Source organism: Tiliqua scincoides, chromosome 2 (genome assembly GCF_035046505.1).
Source record: "Tiliqua scincoides isolate rTilSci1 chromosome 2, rTilSci1.hap2, whole genome shotgun sequence".
Taxonomy (NCBI): Eukaryota; Metazoa; Chordata; class Lepidosauria; order Squamata; family Scincidae; genus Tiliqua; species Tiliqua scincoides.
The window spans coordinates 217,223,336-217,247,253 of record NC_089822.1 but is presented as its reverse complement, the minus strand read 5'-3'; the positions used below and the strand labels follow the sequence as shown (position 1 = coordinate 217,247,253).

At 42.5% G+C, this 23,918-nt stretch overlaps 1 protein-coding gene across 2 annotated transcripts in view; it reads right to left on the bottom strand.

Moving 5' to 3' along the window:
* Positions 1 to 20,000, bottom strand: part of CACNA1D (calcium voltage-gated channel subunit alpha1 D) — a 277,638-nt gene extending 257,638 nt beyond the window's left edge. For both annotated transcript variants that reach the window (XM_066613921.1, XM_066613922.1), the window contains exons 1-2: positions 19,813 to 20,000; positions 14,776 to 14,881 (exon numbers count right to left, since the gene is read on the bottom strand). In XM_066613921.1, the coding sequence (XP_066470018.1) occupies positions 14,776 to 14,881; positions 19,813 to 19,985 (279 nt within the window). In that variant the 5' untranslated portion in view covers positions 19,986 to 20,000. The remainder of the gene's footprint in view (positions 1 to 14,775; positions 14,882 to 19,812) is intronic.
* Between the last annotated feature and the right edge of the window lie 3,918 nt (positions 20,001 to 23,918).

The following is a 23,918-nucleotide window of genomic DNA, read 5'->3' as shown; positions in this document are numbered from 1 at the left end:
CTTTTCTGAACAGTGTCAAGATAAACTTCATTTAAATGGTCACCAGAACTAACATCAGGCTACACAGTTTGCAAAATCAAAATAAACTGCAGACCTGTATTTTGAAAGGCCAGTCAAAATATAACAGAGTGCAAGATGCAACCAAGATAACCTGTGATTTGCTATTCAGTTTGAATAGCACTTGAACTGAACTTCAGTTCTAGGAAAACGTAATATTTTTCTAAGTAGTGCAGTGGTAAAAGATGCCATTTTGCCTGACACAATATAACTTTCTTTCACCCCCAATTTTTCAGGGTACGATTTTCAAGTGATTGAGTCAATATTTACAAATACAAATTTCACAGAATAACATACAATCTTTTCTTACTACATAATATAAATTGAATTGTTGACATGACCCAAGTTATGCCCAAAGTAAAGGAAAGCAGCCCACTGAATTATGGAAAAGGTTTTGACTGACTATAACAGAATAGTTTGAGGGGGCTAACGCACTGCTAAGGGAGAAGCTACCATTGCCAATTTTTCAGCTAGCTCCTGCTGCTGTGCCTTTAACAGCAGCTTGATCTGCCGTTATAAACTTTGACTCCATGCTATGAAAATCTTCACCTTCTGATTTCTGCAGATCAGGCTGTTATCAGAGGAACAAACCACATCTTTTTTGCTAAACATTGGGTAGTCCTAGAGTCCTACTTGCCATAAGGGTAGGACGTCTGAATAACCTGCTGTCCTACACATTGCAAAGAAAGAGTCAGCAGTTAAAAATGATGTTTCCATCTTATAATTCACATTAGAATATGCTTATAAAATTGTCAACAATTAAATTTAAGAGAAAATATATATTTTTCCAGTTTCTTCTACAACAGTCCTTCATCAGATTTTAAAACATGCAAATATATTTAAATACAATCTATTAGTCACTTAAAAAATAATTTAATACAATTAATTTAAGTCTCAATCAATAACATGAAAAGGGTCCCTTCCTTTCATTATGCTTATTGTCAGTCAAACCAGGTGGATGTTGTCCTCAGCAGTTTCACTAACATACATGAAAGGGCACAATTACACATACAGGTGGAGCCTATTTATCCATGTTAGTTCCATGACTAGGCACGATTAACAAAAACGCATTGTGCTAAATTCCAAAGAGTTACGCAAATACACTGCAGCCTGACACTTTCGGATGGAAGGAAACTAAGGCACCTGTTATCAATCCTTTCCCCTCCGTACTCAGCCCTCCCCGTTGCCAGCTGTCCCGCTGAGCTTTTAAGAGTCCAGCCCTATGCATTTCTACTCAGAAGTAAGCCCCATTGTAGTCAATGGGTCACTCCCAGGAAAGTATGGAGAGGATTGTAGGCTATATCTCATGCTTTGCTTGGTAGGAAGGCTTGTTTGTGTTGGTGATTGCCTGCACCATCTCAATGGGGGGGGGGATAAAAAACTCCCTGGTTTTTTTTAAAGCAATCCCCTCTGTTGCTACCACATCTGCCCCTGCATGAGAGAGAGAGAGCTCCACCTTGATTTCTGCCCCCCCTTCCCTCTTCAGCCTCTTTGCTGGTTCAGGGGCTCTAGGAGTGTTACTGCCCCTTTGCAAGGGGAACCTCTTCCAGGGCTCCAGGGCTATTTCCCTGCCTGGGTGAGGGGGAGCCTTTTTGCAGCGTTTTGGGCTGCCTGGAAAGGGAGCAAGACACCAGCGCAGGGCAAAGGAGACAAAGGTGTGTGTGACTTTTGGTTCCCCCACCCCAGTCTAGTTGAGACAAATCAGCAGATAAAAAAATCCGTGGATAAATAGGTTGCACCTATATACTTATTTGCACAACTTCAACTCGTTGATGAATGGCATTCCAACTTGACTGAAGTTAGACATTTCTTTTTTTCATTTAAAAATAGCACACAGGGAGCATGATAAGGAACAAAAGTGCAGCAGGATCAGGTACTGAAGGTCCCCCACCCTCCTGCTACAGCAGGGGTGCTCAAACTTTCAACTTTAGGGATGCTGGACCTTTAACAAGTGTATAGAAGAGAGAACTGCAGCAGGTGCAACTTGTCATCCCACAGAGGACAAGCTGCACTTGCTGAAATTCTCTCTTCTATACACTTGTTAAAGGTCCAGCATCCCTAAAGTTGAAAGTTTGAGCACCCCTGTGCTACAGTGATACCCAGTTTTTCACTGTCTCCCCCTCCACTTGCTACTTATTTCTAAAGTTAACACTGTATCAGGTAAAGTTGCATGAAGTCTCTGCAGGAACAGTATCTCAAATCAGGTTAACGCTCTCAGCTGCACTGAGAGACAAACTGAAAAGCCAGTGCAGATTGCCAAGTACAGGTGAGATAGAGCATGCCTTTACCAAGTATCTTCTAAATCAAACATGCTACATGTGTTGCCACAGTGGTTTCCAAGGAGCCTTGTAGAGCAGCTCAATGTAGATGTAGTCGCAAGCCTGATTTTCCTTAAATATTGGCTTACTTATTGTTTATTCAGCAATTGCAGGCCCTTATTTGTTGGGGAGTAAAGCTTGCCAGGCTAATACTAATATCATGTGAGTTTTTATTTACTTTCACTGACAGCTGCACTACTCAGGTTATATTGTTTTTGTGTACAGTATTCATGTAAAATGATCCTATAACCTTGTACTGCATCTGCTTCTGATAATGTGCATCAGTGTTTCTGTAAATCTCTTCTTCCTGTGATTTATGAAATGCCTAATCTTTTTTTCCATAATTTGAGGTGTTCATTCAGAATCTGAACTGTAAAACGTTAAATGTCAACAGATAGCTATTTTCTCAGAAATCTCTCCAGAGGAATAACAGCTAAAATGTTTATTTAATGTGTTGGAACTACCTAAGCCTTCTATTGCATGTTTGATTATACAAATCTTGTTCCCTTTTGAGCAAAGAGGAAAATAGTACAGTTATCTTTGTAGGTGGCCCTACAAAGTGAATAACTAAAAAGCGTTAAGTATCAAGGCAAGGTTGCCATCTACTTAAGAACATAATTGGGTTTACAGGTAAAATTGGCAAGCCTCATTGTCCATTGCTTTGGGTTGTGTTTTACAGCTTGTGATGGAGTTTTCACCCAAGCACATAGTTAGAATGTTGGCTTTGGATGTTAAAGTCACTGTACTTGTCTTGAAAAATAAACATTCAGTTTACAAAGTGGTCTTTGCCATATTTTTTGCCATGTACCATAGTTTTACAAACTCAAATATTAAAGCAAGGTCTTACTATGACTTGTTACATTCTATTACATTGTCTGATCAGAAAACTGTAAAAAGTCAGGAACACAAAATCTTCATTAGAAAATGTAACCTGAAACTGTAATCTAAAAATTCAGCAAGGCTCATTTGAAAGACATATATTTCTACAAGGGGGTTGCTAGAAGTATAACTTTCTAGGCTGTCTTTTTTCCTGTCCAATGAATACTAAATTAGCAGACTAACTGACATTTTGGGTCATCAGAAAAGGCAAATATGAAATCTAGCTAAAATATATTTTAGCTTTTCAATTAGACAGGTCTGATAACGAAGTAATTTACAACTGCCTTAGGACAGCTTTAATATTTTCCTTATCTACATTCAATCCCCTGTCACTTCCACACATATCCATAAAAAGCTGGATAAGAAAGATTTATGAACACTCGCATTCAGGAAGATGGTCCTGGTTATGGAACATGATGTTTTCAACTGCAGGGCTAAACTGCAAAAAAACCTTTAAGGAAACGTTTTGGGTCATTTGTATAAATTGTTACTGGGAATCTTAATATGCTTAGAGGCCACTCCTAAGGGCTCAGAGTGCCATCGCTGAGCTCCAGTGCCACCACTGGGTGTCGTAAACATGCTGTAAAGCGCATTTATGGCATTCTCTGAGTAAGGAGCACTAGTGCTGGCACTGGTCCAGCACCAGGCCTTGTGCCGGACAGACACCTACCAGAGCAAAGGAAGAGCTCCATGCAGCAGTTAGGACATTTGGGGAGAAGGGAGGCATTCGGAGGAGGGCGGGATGGGGGAGGAACTGGGGGGGACTGGCAGGCCTCTGCCGGATCCTATCCTTTGTGTCAAGCTTTGCAGCCTGACACAGAAATTGCACCAGCAAAACAGCTGGCACAGACATTGAGAAACCTGAGACATGAGAAGCCCCATGAAATTCCCCCCAAGGAAACTTCCAGCAGCCCCATTTGGGCATCGCTACACCCAGCAGCAGTGCTGGGTATAGGATTGGTTTCTCATGTTATGGATGAGACATAAAATAAACTTTCATGAGTCAGTAAAGGAAAGAGTATGCATTTGAATCAGTAATTTTGTCTCTCTGTTAGTGAAACCATCCCCAGATTCCATCTTGTTGGTCTTCCGTAGAAAATCCAGGGTCATCCTAGTGACGAGGCCAACTGAAAGGCTCTCCTCAAGCAGTGAGATAAAGGGAGTGGTGAATTGACAAGTGACCTCCCCTGCCCCTCACCAACCTCTGGCCCAACACTGATGGAGTTATTTCCATCAGTGCTCCAAACCTCTTTCTGCTCACTGAAAGGGCCATGGTAGCCCACCTCTCCTTCCAATGCTGCTGGAGAAAGGAAATTTTTTTTATTATTTAAAAAGTGCTACCACTACTGCCACCTCTTCACTCTTCCCACCCATCCAGCTGCTTAGGAAAGCAACTAAGTGGGCAAGGAAAACACAACAGCAATATGGAGCCCAGCCCCTAACCTTCCAATCAGACTGCTGCCTCCATCCTCCACATGACCTGTTTATTTTAAAGGAGGGAGGCAGTGGCAGTCTGTAGCATAAGACAAGGCGGTAGACTTTAAATCTGATAAAAGATAACCACAGCTTCATTCTGTCTCTCCTTCACAACTCGGCAACAGCAGTGATTGTAGCAGAAGTTGCACATGCAATGTTTTTTTCTTTTCTGCTAGGGGGCAGCAAAATTGAGCTGCCCCAGGCAGCATCCAAACTTTGGTTCAGCCTGAGAAAATCATTTATAGAATTAACAAAGATGCCAAGATTAACACTCTCCTTTCACTTGCAATATCTTAATGAAACATCAGATAGCAGTACAATTTTAGCTCTATCGCAATTCCTAGACTTGCACTCTAACGGAGCAATTTATGAATTCATGATGATTACTTCCTAAAAGCTCTCTTTCCTGATTACTTTGTTCTTAAGATTAGTTTCTAATTTGTATTAGTGTTTGTGTGTTTTTAGGCTTGGCAAATTATTTTGGGTGTTTGGGTAAGAGAAAGAGAATTAGGACATTCTCAAAAGAAATAGAAAGGTTAAGCCAAGTTCCACATCACTCAAAATATATGTGACCCAGTGTTTGTGTTGTTCTTTTTGAAAAGCAGCTGGTAGGTCAGGAAACAGAATATAACAGCAGAGGGATGGATGAGGGGGGTTTAGGTCTCTGTCTCCCAATGATTTCACTCTCAATAGCACCCACTTGTGCTATTTCATACAGTAAAAACTTTACAATGGTTTTCATTAGAAGCTTTTTTCTCTTCAAAATGGCAACCAGGCATTCCAGCGCATAACATGCCTTTCAGTTGTCGTAAATGCAACAACTCTGGAGAGCATGGCTCAGCTCCTGCCACAAGCACTAAGATACCAGATCTGTGCTGCAATGGACCAGGGAAAGTCACCTCCTGAGATAAGGCCACACAGGGGTTGGGAGGGAGGCAGGAAGGGGTGGAATGGGATGAGAGTTTAACAGGGAGGCAACAAGGGCAGAAGGCAGACTGTGACAGGAAGTGAGTTGGTTCGGCAGCAGTGGTGCCTGCCAAATCCAGACACCCTTTCCCAGGCTTGATCTGCCTTCACAGGTCCAAACAGACTTGCAAAAGTAACATCGCTGGTGCAGTTCTGAGGAGACCCAGCGGCTGGGTACCTGCTTACCCCTGTTCCCTTATCCCACAGAGGCCTCCTGAGGCTGAAATTCCTCCATAGGATGCAGCAGTTAATTAGGATTGGGCTGGAAACCATAGCAAGGCAGAGTCCCTAACCCCTAGCCGCTGTTCCACTACTATAACAGAAATAAGAACACACTTTTTGGACCACATTACATGTTTAGAGTAAGGGGTAACTAGACTCATAGAAAGTTCTCAGTGTCTCCATAAAAAAATTAATAAAGTAGCTCCCATTAAACAGCTGCTACATGTTTTTGTTAAAAAGTCAAAAGCCAGATTAATATACTTGTTCAAAAAAAGAAAAAGAGAAAAAGGTTAAAAACTACAGCCACTAAGAGCCCGATCCTGAGGTCTGCAGTGTGGCTCCGCGCCGCGGACCTCACTTGCAAATGTGCCGGAGCTAGCCCAGTGCCCGGGTTCTGAAGCTCGGCGGTCCCCTGGGCCGCAGAACGGGAGGTGGGGGCGTGGCCAGGGGCATGGGGGAGGCATTCCGGGGAGGGGGGAGGCCGGCAGGAGGCCTGGCTGGGGGCAGGCGGGAGGCATGTCGGGGGGAGGGGGAGAGGCGGATCCGGCGCTTGGGCAGGGTTGCTTGCCCTACATGAGCGTCTTTACTTTAGTGCCGACCTTTTGGTTGGCGCTAAAGTGAGTAGCCCCATTGCAGGGCTGCTTCCCTTACTTGGGGCAAGGGGACAAATGTCCCCTTCTCCCGAGAAGCCTCCTGTAGTAGCTCGGGAGGCACAGGATCCAGCGGCAGCCCTCCACAGAGCCACCGGACCTGGGAGCTCTGGGTAGCTCAGGATTGGGCTGTAAAGTGGCTAACCTGGGTCTAACAGGTACCACACCATTTTGCAGGTTGGGGTTTTCATGACTGAATGGTCCTCTGTATAAAATGTTCCCTCCACACAGCAACTAGCATGTCAAAAAGAAGTCTAGGCTAGAATCCTTCTCCCTGACTTGTCCTCCTGTAGTTTAAAGCGGTACAACCAAAAAACAGACTTACCACATCAGTGTGAAGTAAGCCAGGCTCTCATAGGATTTTCAATATATCTGATAACAGGCGATTTCAGTATTCTTTGATTTTTTTTTTTAAGCTTCTTTCAAAGGAGAGAAAAATCCCTCATTTCTTGATTTCTTCAAACCTCCTAAATCAACCTAGTGGTGTTTCATGGCCTTTCTTCCTCAGAACAGTCTTAGATAGAACAAAAGGTTACAGAAGGATTAGAGAAAGAGAGGCGCATAGATTGCTGCCACATTGATCTCTGTATTAAATAAATGCCATCATTATCAAAAGGATTGTTCCTTGCATACTGATTAGATGACTGGCCTTAAATTTTGCTTTGTAAGTTCTACAAGAGCTGTAAATACATAAGACCACAGGATTTAAACAGAAAGATAGGTCTCTAGCTCTGTGCAGGCTGTCCATACAACTACGGCACAAAGCAAGTGCATTTGCAGGAACTTGTGGGTCAAAATGTATTCTACTACATACATGCTGCAACTGTACCAAATTTTGGTACAACACAGAGGTGATAAGCTGAACATTTTCAGCTCAGGCAGGAATTAAATGAGTAACCTGAAGCACGCCACCCAATGCTTCCTCAATATGGGAACAATAAAACTGGCATTCGGGATTGTTAAGAGAAAAACTGAGCTAATATGAAAAACAGAGCATTTTAAAAAGCTCTACATAAATGCTAAACATAATTATTGTGACAACCTATGACTGCGGGTTTCAGTAAATTGTTTTACAACAGACAGATATCTCTCACTTTTGCCAAATAAGCGGAACCTTCTTATTCTGTAGATTTTATCTATAGTGACTATCACACCTATACAGTCATTATCTACATTCTATATTTTTGAGCAAAGTTATTTTCCTTAGGATGTGGCCTGGACATTTAATTTAACCACAAGAAATGGAAACGTAGGTAGCTCAGGCATCTGCACAGTAGCAGCAGATATCAACCATGGTGGGGGTTTTCTTCAAAAGTATGGATGGGCTCAAGACTATACAGGAAAATGTGAGGTACAGATTATCTTCTATCCTTCCTAAAGTGACTGTGCAATAAGTGCTGCTAGTTCTAAAACCTCTGAAGTTACACACTTTTTAAAAGAGACATGAAGAGTCTTACTTTTTCCAGAATGTTGTGATCCAAAATTAGAGAAAAGACAAATTTGTGACCTGTCTTCCTAATCTCATGATACTTTTATATCATGTGCTTATTCTGAGGGAGTCAGAACAGCAAATTATCCTCACAACATATCTATGAAGTACGTTAAACCACAGGTCATCAGCAGATGGATTAGGACCTAGAAGAGAATCCCAACTCAAAGCTCAGGTAGGAGTTGCAACAGTATTGCTCCTGTCATTTTGTTTTGAGACTTATGCCTGAACAGCCCAACAGTAACCAGGGCTAAGGGTCCTAAATGAGATAAATCATGCTGGCAACTCCGGCTTTTGGCAGGTTTAGGCAAAGCCCTTGATCTTCCACCCGCCTACCTGCTCTCCCTTTGCTATCTGTCTTGCCTCAACTCACTTCTTTTTCTCCCTCCTTTCAAAATTGAGTTCACACTCTTGCAACAACCACTCTCTGCTATCCTCTCTTTCGTTAGTGACTCTCTTTCACTTTCTTTCCTTGGCCAGGAAGGAAATAAAAAGCAAAATACCAAAAGTAGCATGGGGGAAAAGGGGAAGAAAAGGATCCAAGGTTGCTCACTTGCCTACTGTTCTCTTGAAGGTGGGCCCCATGTTGTAGAATGAAGTTTGAGGTGCATTTTACCTCCTGAAGGTCGACCAATAGTTTTCTCAGCCAAGTGGAGATTGGAACATCAGTTTCACCAAATCCAACACTAGTATCTATCCCCCACTGAAATGCCCAAGAATACATGGAGTGGCCTCTTATACTGCCAGGAAAACACTAACACCACTGGGGAAAAAAATCCACTTATAAGTTACTTATCAATACGTTATTCAATTTGCCTTATTTCTGGCAAATGGTACACTGGCTAAGAGTCCTTTTAACTGCAATCAACCAATTCCTAGATTGAATAATGCAAAAGTTAATAAGACACGATTCCCCACAAAATAGCCACAATTTTGCCCACATACCATCCTGAAAAAGCAAAGCTGTCACCTTAAGCATAGTGGGAAGGATAAACAATGAGAGTTCCAATAAAAAGGTAACTAAGGGTGAGCAGCGAAAATGGCATACACTGCAACAACATAACTAAAGAGATCTAGGAAGAAAACCAAGGGAAATCAAGGCCCCAAAAGCCATTTACATTGTTTATAAACCTGAGAGACACAAGACCTGATTCTGACATAAGATTAAGTCCCAACCTTGCACCATGATTGTAAGTCCTTCTGTTTACAGAAGAAGAGTTATGCTCACTGGAGAAGACTTGTATGCATTGAAGGGGTCCCTCTGTGATTGGAAGAACTTCCATTCATGAAGTGCAAGGTTATAATCCAACCAGCGGAATCCACAGAGAAAATGGTATAAGAGAACTTCTGAATACAGTATTGATCTCACACAACCCCCATTTGTTTCAGAATACAATATCCTCCTGTACAAACAAAAATGTATACTGTACAAGGTCCAAAATAAACTTTGTGTATTCAGTGGCAGGAGTATCTAATAAAAATCAAGGTAGTCATAAATGTAGCATGTACTCCGTAAAAAGGTTTCTACAGCCAGATCAAAACAATACAGATCTTTCTTGTTCTCAGAAAATCTGGTTATTACCAGTAAGTGAGAGTAGACTGAGAAGATTTTTGGATTATTGATTCTTTACCTCAGTGGGTGTGTTCACCAAGCAGTTCAAAAAGGAAGGTGATATCTTGTTCTACTATATCACAAAAGCCAATTCATATAAATCATCATTAAAAACAAACCAAAAATTACATTTACTTGCGCAATGAAGGGCTTCCACTTCAGTGATCAAGAATGCCTTAAAACCTAGATTCTGCTAGTAGCGTATATGAAACATTCACATTGCCTTTTTTCCTCTCCTTGTTTTGGTGCAGCTCCTAAGGACATTTTTACTACAAAGATATAGAATCCAGGGAACTGTGGTTCTTGCAAGAGAGGCTCAGAATCTCAAATTAACAGAACTTTCACCAAGCTAAAACTCCCAGGATTGTTTAGACAGATATGCTGCTTTAGAACTAACAAAACTGCCCTTGTCACATTATGTGTCACTTACCACCAAAGGTCAAGTACCCAGAAATTCATCTTGCTTTCCTGGATTTTCTCCATGCACATCTTATCCTCCAACCTCAAAGATAAGGAAGGAGAAGGATGCAATGGATTGCAGGAAATATCTTCTCAATCTACTCTCACTTACTGGTAATAACCAGATATTCTGAGAACAAGAAAGTATCACCAAGTCATTCTTATTAACTAGTTAGTTTATATTGATTAAAAACATTTTTGTCAGTTTTGAAAACCTGCTCAGATTCAAGCATGTGTACCCAAGCAGGGTTGCATGTACAGAGCTTTTGTTTAAAAGCTAAAATCTGGTAATCAGTTGTAGCCCAGATGAGGAAATCACCCTGTTGGATTTATGTAGCAGTATACTCACATTTCCTGGCTTTATTATACCTCTCCTAATATCATGTAATATTTTATTTTATTTTAAGGTAACAAGTGTATTGAGAGGATGTTTTAAGCTAATGTTATCACCTTATATCCAACAGTGCATTCCTATACTTCACTAGTGCCAGCGCAAATGTGACACAAAGCACATTTGTGACACCTCGTGTGTAAGCAGTACCAGCGGGAAGGCCTGCGCCATCCCACTAACGCTGTATCCTGACCTGAGGCTGCCACCAAGGCGAGTGCTGTGACAGCTGAGGTTTTGTACATTGGTCTATGTACAATGCAACATGGTATTCTTAATTTTGACTGTTGATATTATGGGACATAATAATTTGCAGGCAACCCGACACAAGCAAAAAATCAGAATCATACAAACGTCCCTTACTGAAGAATCTCTCACCAAAGAACTGAGTAACTAATTAAGTAGAGCAAACTGGCATTTTCTGTAGAACTAAAATATTAGTCTATCATTTCATTTCCAAAGGTTTTAGTTGTACACTAGTATGTTTTGGCCTCAGATGAATTGATCTGAACATTTCATTTATAAACCTTGCGAGTCGGTATAATTGTGGGACAATAATTTTTTTAAATAAAAATAGATTGTATGATAAATTGTTTCCTCTACCTCCTATTCTGTGTTGATTGCGCTCAACAGAAGATGGATTAAACTTTGTAATTTGCTATATAAATCATCCAATGGAGAAGCTGACCGACTAATATTCTTCACTAAAGTAAATTGTTCACTGTCAGTGTAATCATTTAGAGTGTTAGTGCTCCACAGTCTTGGAAAGAATAAAAAATGTGTTCCAGATCGCTGTAATTCCTTTTCCCCCTTCAAACAATATGTAGTTAAAATGTCTTCTTCTCATGAGGTACACACAAAAATCTATTGCCAAATAACCTATATCTATTAGGAAAGACAGACATTGTTCATTGTTCGAATCCAAGACATATGCAGTGGCCCTACTCTTTCCATACAGTTTGCTCACAAATCACCAGCCTTTCAAATGCCTCTTCTCTTTTTGAAGTTCAGAAACCTGTCAATCTTTTTTTTTCTTTTTTCTTTTTTTTCTTTTTGCTTTAAATGCTAAGTAAATGTACAGGAGTTGCCAGGTTGTAACCCAAGCACTCTGCTTATACTTTGAAAAGTCTGAGGGCCCAATCCTATCCAACTTTCAAGCACCAGTGCAGCTGCAATGCAGCCCCAATGTAAGGGAACAAATGTTCCTATACCTTGAGGTGGCCTCTATGACTCCCTTCCCACCACAGGATGCAGCGCATGCTCCATGGGCACAGTTGCACTGGCAATGGAAAACTGGATAAGATTAGGCCCTGAAACTCTAAGGAGTTGCACAGTGGCTATGACTTTTACCCTTTGAGGCAAAACTAGAATCATGTTTGCTACTGCAAGTCAGAGAGAAGGTAGGCAATAGAACAGATGGTAGAATGGGAAGGAAGGCACAGCAGTTGCATCCTCTCTTCAAGTCTTAGAGGATTTAAAGGTACAGTGCAGTCTCTGGGGTAAAACAGGGGAACACGCATGTCAACAACAGTTAATTCTTGTGATGCACCCTACATAGGGCTGCCTTTGAAAATGATCTAGAATCTTCAACAAATGCAAAATTCTACTGCCTGCTTCTTAACAGGCACAAGTTACAAGAAGCATATTCACCCAATTCTCGGTCAACTACAGTGGCTTGCTGTGTGCTTTGGGACCTAATTCAAGGTGCTGTTTAAACAATCTGGCCTAGTGTACCTGTAACAATGTGCCACCCATGAGCAGATTACACACACTGAGTTACACTCAGTAAAATCTACAAACAGTACATAATCTAGGATACATATGTTATCAATAACATATTGCACAGTTACACATTGCATATTTGGTTTTTTTAATTGACTTTGGTTAGCTTTTCTGTTGTGCTCAAAGCACAATACACTTAAACTTCAGAGAAACGTATGACCAAAATACACTTTGAAATTGTGTGTAAACAAATACACAAAATCCGAAGAGAGCTCTACTAGCTATAGCAGGGGTGCCCAAACCCCGGCCCTGGGGCCACTTGCGGCCCTCAAGGCCTCTCTATGCGGCCCTCAGGGAGCCCCTTGTCTCCAATGAGCCTCTGGCCCTCTGGAGATTTGTTGGAGCCCACACTGGCCTGATGCAACTGCTCTCAGCGGGTGGGCAACTGTTTGGCCTCTCGAGTGAGCTGTGGGATGAGGGCTCCCTCCACTGCTTGTTGTTTCAGATCTGTGATGCAGTAGCAGCAGTAAAGGAAAGGCCGGCCTTGCTTCGTGCAAGGCCTTTTATAGGCCTTGCGCTAATGCAAGACCTTCATTCATTCATATAAGTTCATCTTTAATATATTCATTTATGTAAATTTAGTCAAAATTGAAATGTAAATTAATTCGGCCCCCAACACAGTGTCAGAGAGATGATGCGGCCCTCCTGCCAAAAACTTTGGACACCCTTGAGCTATACTAATGAGTCAGTATAAATCTCTGTAACAAATATAGTGAGCAAGTTTTTTTTTTAACTATGTTTTGTTTTCAAAAACAAAACATTTTTAAACAAGTTTTAAAATATGAAAGTGAGGCTTACATCCTAGATTGAGGGTATAAAGATATAAGTTTACACGTTTTTAAAATGGCAAACATTATATAAAATCAGCATCTGACGCAGACAAATGCTTTACTCACTTCACATAATACTTTATGATATTAATTATTAGCACAGACCTCCCAGTGAACTGACAGTGATGCAGATTTGTGTCCTAAATATCTGAGAGAAAAAACAGACTGTTGTCTGGCTCAGACACACTGCTGCATAAATTGTTCTTCACACTGACCTGAATTATTCTGCTTTTTCTCAATGTTTTTGTTATCTCCAGCTGTTTAATATCATAGTCTCAATAAATGAAAAACAAATAAAATTGTTCAAAAGTAGAAAGACTTGCATTTTCTACAAAAATAGACAAAACGTTTAAAATAAATTGTTTTAAACAAGTGTCTTCTGTATTGCAGAACCCTACACTGACAAATATTTTTGAAAAGAAAAATATACTGACACTGTTAAATACTTGCAGGATTTATCTGGCATTCCTCCTACACAAAAGTCAAGGTATAAACATGCAAAATTTGCAAAACCAGAACTGTAGACTGGTTTTCATCTGGCTTTATGGCAAATATTCAATCTATACCAAGTAACCACTTCCTTGGTTCCAATGAATATACCAATCATATCTGCTTACATGAGACAGCTGTGTCCTCATACAAGAACTGTAGATGACCTCAATTTTCATATATAGAGGTTATATGTGATTTGTTATAAAAGCCCTTCATCCAGTGTAAAAACGTAGCATGTTTCATAGAAAGTTTAAGAAGTAGCTTGGTCTGTGACATTGAACGTGTGGTTTTTTTGTTTAGTGGACTTGATTTTCACATGAGAACACTTCCCAAAATCACAACAGAGGTAGCAACAGTAGCAAGAACTGCCCAGTGTGCAAATAAGAATGGTATACCTCCAGATGAGAATTTCAACAGAGCACAAGTCATATTTCTTCAAGTCACGAGACTACCTGAGAATTCTGTAGTTGCAGGACTATAATTGTACAGCACTGACTGACAGCAAACATTCACTTAGCATCTTAGCATATAAACATTGACATGGACCAACTCCTACCAAAAGCTCCTACCAGACAACAGCATTCTGGTTATACAACTTGACTTTAAAGTACATAAATTTCCTTGAAACCATCACTCCCTGGATTATTACATCCTTCTTCCAAAGTTAAATCTTATTAGGTATACAGTGCTGTATAATGTATTATTCCCATATAAATTATTATCCTGAAATAATTTACTACCAAGTAGATCTCAATTGAACTAAGCCATTTGAGACTTATGGTTTTTGTTTTAAAGCCCCAAAATAAGTGAAGCTAATGAATACAGAAATAAAAGTTCATGTTAGGGTCATAAGCAAAAGATTAAGGAGCACTAAGATAGTAAATAGCAAAACATAAAAAACAGCAACATATAAATCCAATTACTATCTTCCCTATAATATGTTTGAATTGCCCTAAGAATTTATCATGATCATGAACCTGCTTATTACATCAGAAATCAGAGATGCCTATTACAACCTGCAACTGAAACAACTGGCAAGTGAAATACATCATCCCTCTTTACTAGATGTATGTTTCAGTCTTACAATGCCTTTTTTTAAAGCTCCACGTACAGATTAAAAAACACAAATGGAAGATAGAAATACAAAAAACTTACCAAGTTATGATTTGTTGAATTAGAATCATCTTCTGGGAATGGGATGTAAACAGCTAAGGCCACACAATTGGCAAAAATAGCCAGTAATATAAATATGTCAAACGGTCTGAAATGTCTTGTTAAGGAACACCCAACATTGAAAAGTGCACATATAAAGCCTGCTTTAATTCCATAGTAATTTCTCCATGAAAAATGATAAGCTTGTTTCTGATATAAAACTGACAAGCCCTTGTCATTTTTTTGACTGATGGAAGTGACAATCCAGTCTCCATAAGCATCCATTATATTCGCTGATCAAATTGTTCTCCAGCACCATGACTTTCCATTGTCCTTGGGGGGGGGATGGGATTACAGTGGTAAACTGCACATTACATTCTTATGCACAAATTCTTAAAATTTAATCTAATTACGTAATATTGAATCGATATGCACATCTTTGGTGAAATGCCTAGAGATCAGTTCTTTTAACAGTGCCTACCAATACTACCATCAGCACTAATGGAATCTATATATATGCAACACAGTAGGAATTAGCCCACACTGTGATGTTTGCCAACAGTATTAGAAAAGAAGGGTCAACCACCTCTGATTTATGAAGATTAATGGAGTGGTGACATTAAGTTCAATAACAATCTCTACCAGTGTCAAAATGACCATTCTCAGGTTACATAATGCCTGAAGAGTCAAGCTGAAGGGAGTTTTTTTAAGGACTGAATCAGACTTAAGATATGGCAGGCCCAACCAACTCTGATTCATAATGGCTCTCACAGGCAGTTCCTCAGGATCCAAGGTAATTTACAGCCCAATCCTAACTAAATCCCTCTGGGGTGATGCAACAGCACAGGCAGAGCTTCTACTATATCATGCAGGGGATTTATAGCTGCTGGAGGCTCCCTTGGGGGGTAAGGCTGCAGTTTTCAAACGCTCCAGGAGTTTGAAAAGCGCAGTAAGTCCTTGTGGGGACGGGGGGGGGAGACAGCGGGGGCAGGGGGAAGGCAGTGATGCGATTTTGGCAAGTGCTGCTTTTTAAACCTTTCCATGTTGAGTTGCACCTGCCAAAATTTCCTCTTCTATACAATAGTTAAAGGTAAAGGCACTCTGTCCTCCATTGCATCTGGTCATTCTGGCCCAGAAGCCACTATGGGTCAACTCAGTCTTGTGCCAGCTCAAAGGCAGATCAGGCCCAGGAAGAGGGTCAGGATTTGGCATGCACTGCTGGCCCTGACCCCTTCCAGGCTTGAACCACCTTCTCCCTCACCCTGTTACCACCTTGTTCTGCCCATCCACTTCTCCATTCCACTTTACATTTACAAAGTAAACATGCATAGTATACTCAGGATCTTTTAAAAGTTAAGGCATAAGTAATCTGTATTATACACTTTTCTTTAAGTGCTTTGCTGGATTAAGTTATGATATGCCTAGCCCAGCATTCTTTGCAAGACTGCCAGCAACTAGCAGACGCTAGGTATGTATTGTATTGGCAACCTTCAGTCTCGAAAGACTATGGTATCGCGCTCTGAAAGGTGGTTCTGGCACAGCGTCTAGTGTGGCTGAAAAGGCCAATCCGGGAGTGACAATCCCTTCCACACTGGGAGCAAGTGCAGTCTGTCCCTGGTCTGTCTCCCTGGCTATGGGCCTTCCTTCTTTGCCTCTTAGCCTCAGACTGTTGGCAAAGTGTCTCTTCAAACTGGGAAAGGCCATGCTGCACAGCCTGCCTCCAAGCGGGCCGCTCAGAGGCCAGGGTTTCCCACTTGTTGAGGTCCATCCCTAAGGCCTTCAGATCCCTCTTGCAGATGTCCTTGTATCGCAGCTGTGGTCTGCCTGTAGGGCGCTTTCCTTGCACGAGTTCTCCATAGAGGAGATCCTTTGGGATCCGGCCATCATCCATTCTCACGACATGACCAAGCCAACGCAGGCGTCTCTGTTTCAGCAGTGAATACATGCTAGGGATTCCAGCACGTTCCAGGACTGTGTTGTTTGGAACTTTGTCCTGCCAGGTGATGCCAAGGATGCGTCGGAGGCAGCGCATGTGGAAAGCGCTCAGTTTCCTCTCCTGTTGTGAGCGAAGAGTCCATGACTCGCTGCAGTACAGAAGTGTACTCAGGACGCAAGCTCTGTAGACCTGGATCTTGGTATGTTCCGTCAGCTTCTTGTTGGACCAGACTCTCTTTGTGAGTCTGGAAAACGTGGTAGCTGCTTTACCGATGCGCTTGTTTAGCTCGGTATCGAGAGAATGAGTGTCGGAGATCGTTGAGCCAAGGTACACAAAGTCATGGACAACCTCCAGTTCATGCTCAGAGATTGTAATGCAGGGAGGTGAGTCCACATCCTGAACCATGACCTGTGTTTTCTTCAGGCTGATTGTCAGTCCAAAATCTTGGCAGGCCTTGCTAAAACGATCCATGAGCTGCTGGAGATCTTTGGCAGAGTGGGTAGTGACAGCTGCATCGTCAGCAAAGAGGAAGTCACGCAGACATTTCAGCTGGACTTTGGATTTTGCTCTCAGTCTGGAGAGGTTGAAGAGCTTTCCGTCTGATCTGGTCCGGAGATAGATGCCTTCTGTTGCAGTTCCAAAGGCCTGCTTCAGCAGGACAGCGAAGAAAATCCCAAACAAGGTTGGTGCAAGAACACAGCCCTGCTTCACTCCGCTTCGGATGTCAAAAGGGTCTGATGTGGAGCCATCGAAGACAACAGTGCCCTTCATGTCCTTGTGGAAAGATCTGATGATGCTGAGGAGCCTGGGTGGACATCCAATCTTGGGGAGAATCTTGAAGAGGCCGTCTCTGCTGACCAGGTCGAAAGCCTTTGTGAGATCTATGAAGGCTATAAAGAGTGGCTGTCGTTGTTCTCTGCATTTCTCCTGCAGTTGTCTAAGGGAGAATACCATATCAGTGGTGGACCTGTTGGCTCGGAATCCACACTGCGATTCTGGATAGACGCTCTCTGCAAGTACCTGGAGCCTCTTTAGTACAACTCGGGCAAACAGCTTTCCTACAACGCTAAGGAGAGAGATGCCGCGGTAGTTGTTGCAGTCACCCCTGTCACCTTTGTTCTTGTACAGCGTGATGATGTTTGCATCCCTCATGTCTTGAGGTACTCCACCTTCTCTCCAGCAGAGACAGAGGATTTCATGCAGCTCAGTGACGATGATCTCTTTGCAGCATTTTAGGACTTCAGCAGGGATGCTGTCTTTTCCAGGTGCCTTGCCAAAGGCAAGGGAGTCCAGGGCCACGTGAAGTTCTTCTAGGGTTGGTTCACTGTCAAGCTCTTCCAGCACAGGCAGGCACTCAATGTTGTTCAGTGCTTCTTTGGTGACTACATTTTCTCTGGAATATAGCTCAGAGTAGTGCTGCACCCAGCGTTCCATCTGCTGCACCCGATCCTGGATGACCTCGCCTGTGGCAGACTTCAGAGGGGCAAGGTGGTAACGCTTGCGCTTCAGACGCTAGGTGGTAAACCACAAATCAGACAGGTCTGTGGAAGGCAGTTTCTGAGTTCAGAAGGAACTTCTGAGTTCAAGGGGGAAAAAATATCATTAATAGCTGGACTTGGGTTACACAGCATCTGAAGAATAGGGCTACGGGGCATCTTTTAAGCACAATGTCAAAATGACAGTCTGCTAAGTCCAGTACAGTACTGCTAATCCTGAATGGCAATGGGTCTCAAAAGCAGTAGTTCAGGATCTGAAGCACAGGTCTATGTAAGAGTTCCTTCAATCGGCAAAATCAAGGTCTGGATGCCTTTCACCCAAACTGGATTAAATACCGTGTATTTCCATGTCATAAGTGCCATGTAATCATAGCATGATACCGGTGGAGCCTGTTTATCTGCAGTTTTTATATATGTGGAACTGGCTCAACGCGAGTTCCCTGGACCTGCATTAAGCCAGACTTGGCTCCACCTGAACCTCCACTTGATCCTCACAGTCACCAGCCTACATTAACACCCACTTTTCATTATAAGCAGGTATTTTTGGCACATTCCACTGATCACCATTTCTCAGTTAGCTTTCAGGTTTCTGAGTGTGTGCAGCAAACTCCAGATGTCACCTTAATAAGCCTGAAACAAACCCTGAAATCAAAATTACTACAATCTGTACTGAAGGACATTTCTTGCATTACAACTGTGTTATATGTGTTTCCATGAATCTAAGTATCTAAGGGCCCAATCCTAAAGTGGCCACAGCCGCCAGATGCAGCAGTGCCAAGCAGCCACCACTGCATCCTGTGGCACCATGGCAGCCACAGGAGGAGAAGCCCCAAGCCCCACAATGGGGCTTCTCAAGTCTTCTCAAGTCTGCACTAGCTAGTTTGCAGGTACAGACTTGAGAGATTCCATGTCAGGCTGAAAGGCCCAATGCAGAATTCTGGATACATAGGAGCTCACCCCGTCCTACCCCACTTCCTCCTCCCATCTCGGAATGCCTCCCCCCACTCCAACAAACCTTACCACACCTTGGCACACATTACCCTTGCTCTGGGCGGTGTGCAGCCAGCACTGGGCTCATTGTCGACTGGTGCTGGGCCGGCACAAGAGCTGACTTGGCACAGGGTGTTGCATGTGCGCCTTATGGCACATTTGCAACACCCAGAGCCAGTGGTACACTTATACTGCCGGCGCTGACAAGCTCAGGATTGGGCCCTAAGATTAAGCCTGAATCTCAGGCTCAAACTACAAATTTCTTTTTTTTTCCTTTCACCAATACAAAAAAGCTGCAAGTTGGCTCACAGTCACCCTCCTCAGCTGCTTTTTCATTTGCAGGGAGAAAGAATCAGAGAAGATTACAGATATGGACCCTGAGTCATCATCCCCTCACTGCCACAATGAAAAAGCTACTTGAAAATGGTAATTCAGAGTTTAAGTAGCTAAGCAGCCTTTCTCTGTCCATATCACTTCCTCCACTCCCATCTCACAGGCTGACGTAAAGGAAGAAAACATATAACACAATTTAACGTGCAGCTTGAGTTTCAGACTATCACATGTACATTTTTATTCAGAAAACTGACAGTAAAAAACGAAATGACACCAAAAGGATACTTCCATTCTACTATACTAATGCAGGCTCTTCGGATTGGGTTATTGAGGGATAAACAGAAGAGGGCACGGGCTGGCCGACTGTTGGATGTATTACCCTGTTTTTTGCTCTTGGCATATTGCTGGCGTTTTCTTTGGGACAGAGATCCTACAGGTTGGGCTGTGGTAGTGCTCATATTTTGGGCAGCCTTGGCTTGCCTAGCAGCATCAATTGCAGCTTGCCAAGATAGCACAGTTTGCTTGGATGGTGCTGAGCTGTTCGACTGGAGAGTTGGTCCGTCACCAGGGAGGGGAATTCTGGTGCTATTTGCATAGCTTGCGTCTGGAAAGAAAGAGAGGAAGATGAAGATGCATTATCCCAGAATCAAACAAACCTGCTCTATCAAACTTCTTGTGCGGTACCATTTTTCATTACATTTTGCTACTTTTTTAAGTCATCAGATTCTTTTCACCATGATTAAAAGGTTCAGAAATCAACCTTATAAATTAATAGCATTTGCCTTGATCCTTTGTGGCACTAACAAGCAAATGCCACACAAGTTGACTCTTCCCATTAAAGAAAAGTTCATTTGTCCAAAAAGGGTGGGAATCTGAGTGACAATTTTATAAGCAAGAAAAGTCTGGTTTCCTGTTCATAACACTTTCTCTCTTTGACAGTGTTCATTGTCTACTCTTTCTTTAAGAACAAAGGAAAAGTAATCATTTAAAAAAAATTACAATATAATCATTTCAACCATTCCAAAAACTTGACAGATCTCCTATAACAAAAAAGAACCCTTCCAACAAGAATATGCATTGCATCTTGGATCAGGTGGAAAGTCCTCATTCATTTGATAATAAAAGCACTTTCCAAAAAAGACTGTTTTACACTAAATAGTTAATAATCATTAAGAGTCCACAAATGCTTTTTGCTTGCCACAAACTTGACCCAGTATGACAAACACAAATGATGGTGGGGCAGAATCTGTTCTTTAACTTGGATCTGCTCTTTGGAGGCATTCAGAATGATCCCACCTCCAAAGGCAGCATGTAGTCAGAGACAGATTGGGCTTATCCACCAAGTTCTAGGCTTGTGAGAGAACCAGGCTCCTTTGTCTAACTTTGTCTGCTTGGGGTAAGAGAATATTCGTCCCCTTACCCCAGGGTAAGCCCCAGCAGCCACAATGGGTCAACTTGGACCTGCACCAGTGATATTGCGAGAACAAGCCAGAGTTGATCCATGTCAGGCTCGGGAAGCAGTACAGGACATGGCATGTGTGGGCACCACCCTGTTCCCCCTCCTGAGCCTGATTCACACACCCTCTGCCCTGTTGCCTCCCTTCCCCATCCCGTTCCACCTCCTCCCCCCCTTCTGCCACCACTGCACTCTCCCCACCACTGTGCTGGACTTACCTGCTCCAGCAGGCATCCCTGGAAGCACTGGCACACATGGGAAGATTTCAATCTTCCCACCACACCAGTTAGAAGCACTGTCACAAGTGTCACTTTCCAGCACTTTTGCGACACGTGTTCTGCCAGCAGAGCGATATCCTGAGACTTGGCCATTAATATATGAACCTTCAACCTTGCTGACTGATTTATTTTAATTTTATTTACCAAAAATTTCTATCCTGTGCTGCTTTTTGCCCTTAATTCAGTCCCCCATGTTGGGTTACAATTTTTAAAATACAGTACCATGAACCATGCACACTAATGAAAATATGCAAGCTTCCTCTATGAATGAAAGGAGTGCTCTGTGCACATAAGCAGTCCTTTAATTTCTGCAAGGACCCCTTGTGCAATGGAATACCCCTTCTGTTACAGCTGTTTACTGTTACTGAGAGAGCTCCCAACAGCACAAGTACTAGTCAAGATGTTACCCATAAACATTCATTAAACAATAAAACACACAGAATAAAGCTGAGTGCAAGAATATTATGGGAAAAGGCATCACCCAAATTTGTACATCTGATTCCAAGCAATAAAATCCAGCAGCGAGAAGACTAGGAGGCCTCACTGGACAGGCAGGTGTCAAAACTGAAAACATCCTCTCAAATTCCCAGCATTATGATAGATAGAATGTATGTGTAGGAAGGCTATGTATATTACTGGAACTTCCACATCTAAGGTGGAAGGCAGATTTTGCCCTCATTACAACAGCGTCACAAGTGCACTCCCATTCTGCATTGAATGACAAACATAAGACAAAAACTCAAGAAACAACTAAGATAGGAACAAAACCTGCTCCTGCCTCTGGGGACAAAAGCCACTGAAACAAAAGTCCTCCTACTGTGCATATCCTATTCTGGAGTCTGCTCCTTGGCCATGCTGGTGGGATGGCAAACAGAATGTTGGGAACTCACTTTCTCATACACCATTGTGACAGCAGCTGTAATATAGTGAAGGCTGTTTGCATTTTCTTCCATTATAAAGCTTGAAAATGCTATTCCTCATAGAATCAAATCTATGCATCCTATCAGTGCATAAAATTTGGCAAGAAGAATATCCTAAGCAAGGAGTACAACATGCCAGTTTGTTTTAAAAATATGCTTTGAACTATTGTGTACGAAATATTTTTACCCATACTTTCCATTTCTACTTTTGATGTTTGGCAAATTGAGATGAGCATAAAAGAAAAATACCTAACCCCTCCCACCTGAGTGGGCTTATAGTGTCCTATGTGTGGATGTGCACATGTGCTGTCCAGTATGTGTAAAAGAGAAGTGCTGCTGCTGTGCGTTTATAATGCCTAACATAAAAGGATTTATGCATTGATTCCTAAGATACTGTAGACAAAGTACTTCAAAACCTTAAAGTACAATATGAAAGCTGGCTAGAGCTACAGATAATTTAAATTTGCCAACCTAAGAGGGCTCAGTGGATTCAGTGGATTTCCTTTTTCAGAAGTAAGGTATTTAAGTCTCCCCCCCCCCCCCCAAAAAAAAGAATGTAATGTATTGCATACATATTCACTCAAGCACCAAAATATGGAAACTGTAAGTCAAGGCTTCAACTTCTGTGTTGTGAAAACAGTCAATACATTGTACTGTTTCATACATTGTGCTCATTCTCAATGGGCAACCTCATCCTATCAGGCCCTAAGGCAGTGGTTCACATGATCTGTTGCTGCAAATGCCACTGCAGTGTTGCAAAAGCCATAGTGCTGTTGTGTGCTCCAGGGCCACTGGCACAAATGGCTGGAAGCCCCATGAACACACCAAACAGCTACAAGACACCATCCCAGTGCAGGTAAGGTAGTGGCAGGTCAGTCTGAGGAGAGAGGGAGCATCAGAAGTGGGAGCAGGGTGGGAGGGGAAAGTTGGAAAGCAGGAAGGTATGATTTTGGTTGTACTAGTGCATGCCAGATCCCACCCCCATTCTCCTGGCTTGACATGGCCACACCTCTCCTTGGACTTATGCCAGCTAAACAGCTGGTGTAGGCAGGGGCATTAGTCTTTCAAATTAGGGTGCCTCATGGAGCCATGGCATCCTGCTAGGGCTGGAAATGTCCAGAAACAGCAAATGCTTCACTCCAACTTCACTCTAGCAATGACATCATTGCCAGGCACCAAGGAAGACAAGGAAAAGACCCCAGCCAGCCTCTGCACTGAGGGTGGTATGTATCAGAGGACCTGGAAGTCTGAAAGGTGAAAAGGGAGCTGAAAGAGAGATGAGAGGAAAAGCAAAAGCAGAACAGAGAAAGGAGAAAGAGGGGAAACGAGAGGAAACAGAGGAAGAACAGAGGATGAAACAAGAGGAGACAGGGAGAAGGAAAAAGATAGCTGGAGAAAGTCTGGAGGTGAAGAAGGTCAGCTGCAGGATAAAGGCCTTAAATAAAGTCTTTAGGAAAACACAAGAAGAAAAGGAAGATGGAAAGGACTGGAGAGAGGCAAAAGAAAGGGGTGAGAAGTGGGAAGAAGGAGAAGGAAGTAGCACAAGGTCTGAGGGTTGGGCAAAGGACATTCCTGATACCTGGCTAAAAGTGGTCCCTGAGAAAGGGTACCAGGTGATCACACTCCCCCCCCCCCCCAGCATGCTTGGCCAACAGGAATCCAAACTGGCCAGAAGAGTCCCAAGGCAAACTCAGAGACACTCTAGCTGAGCCCAAAATATCCCACCCACAGCTAGCC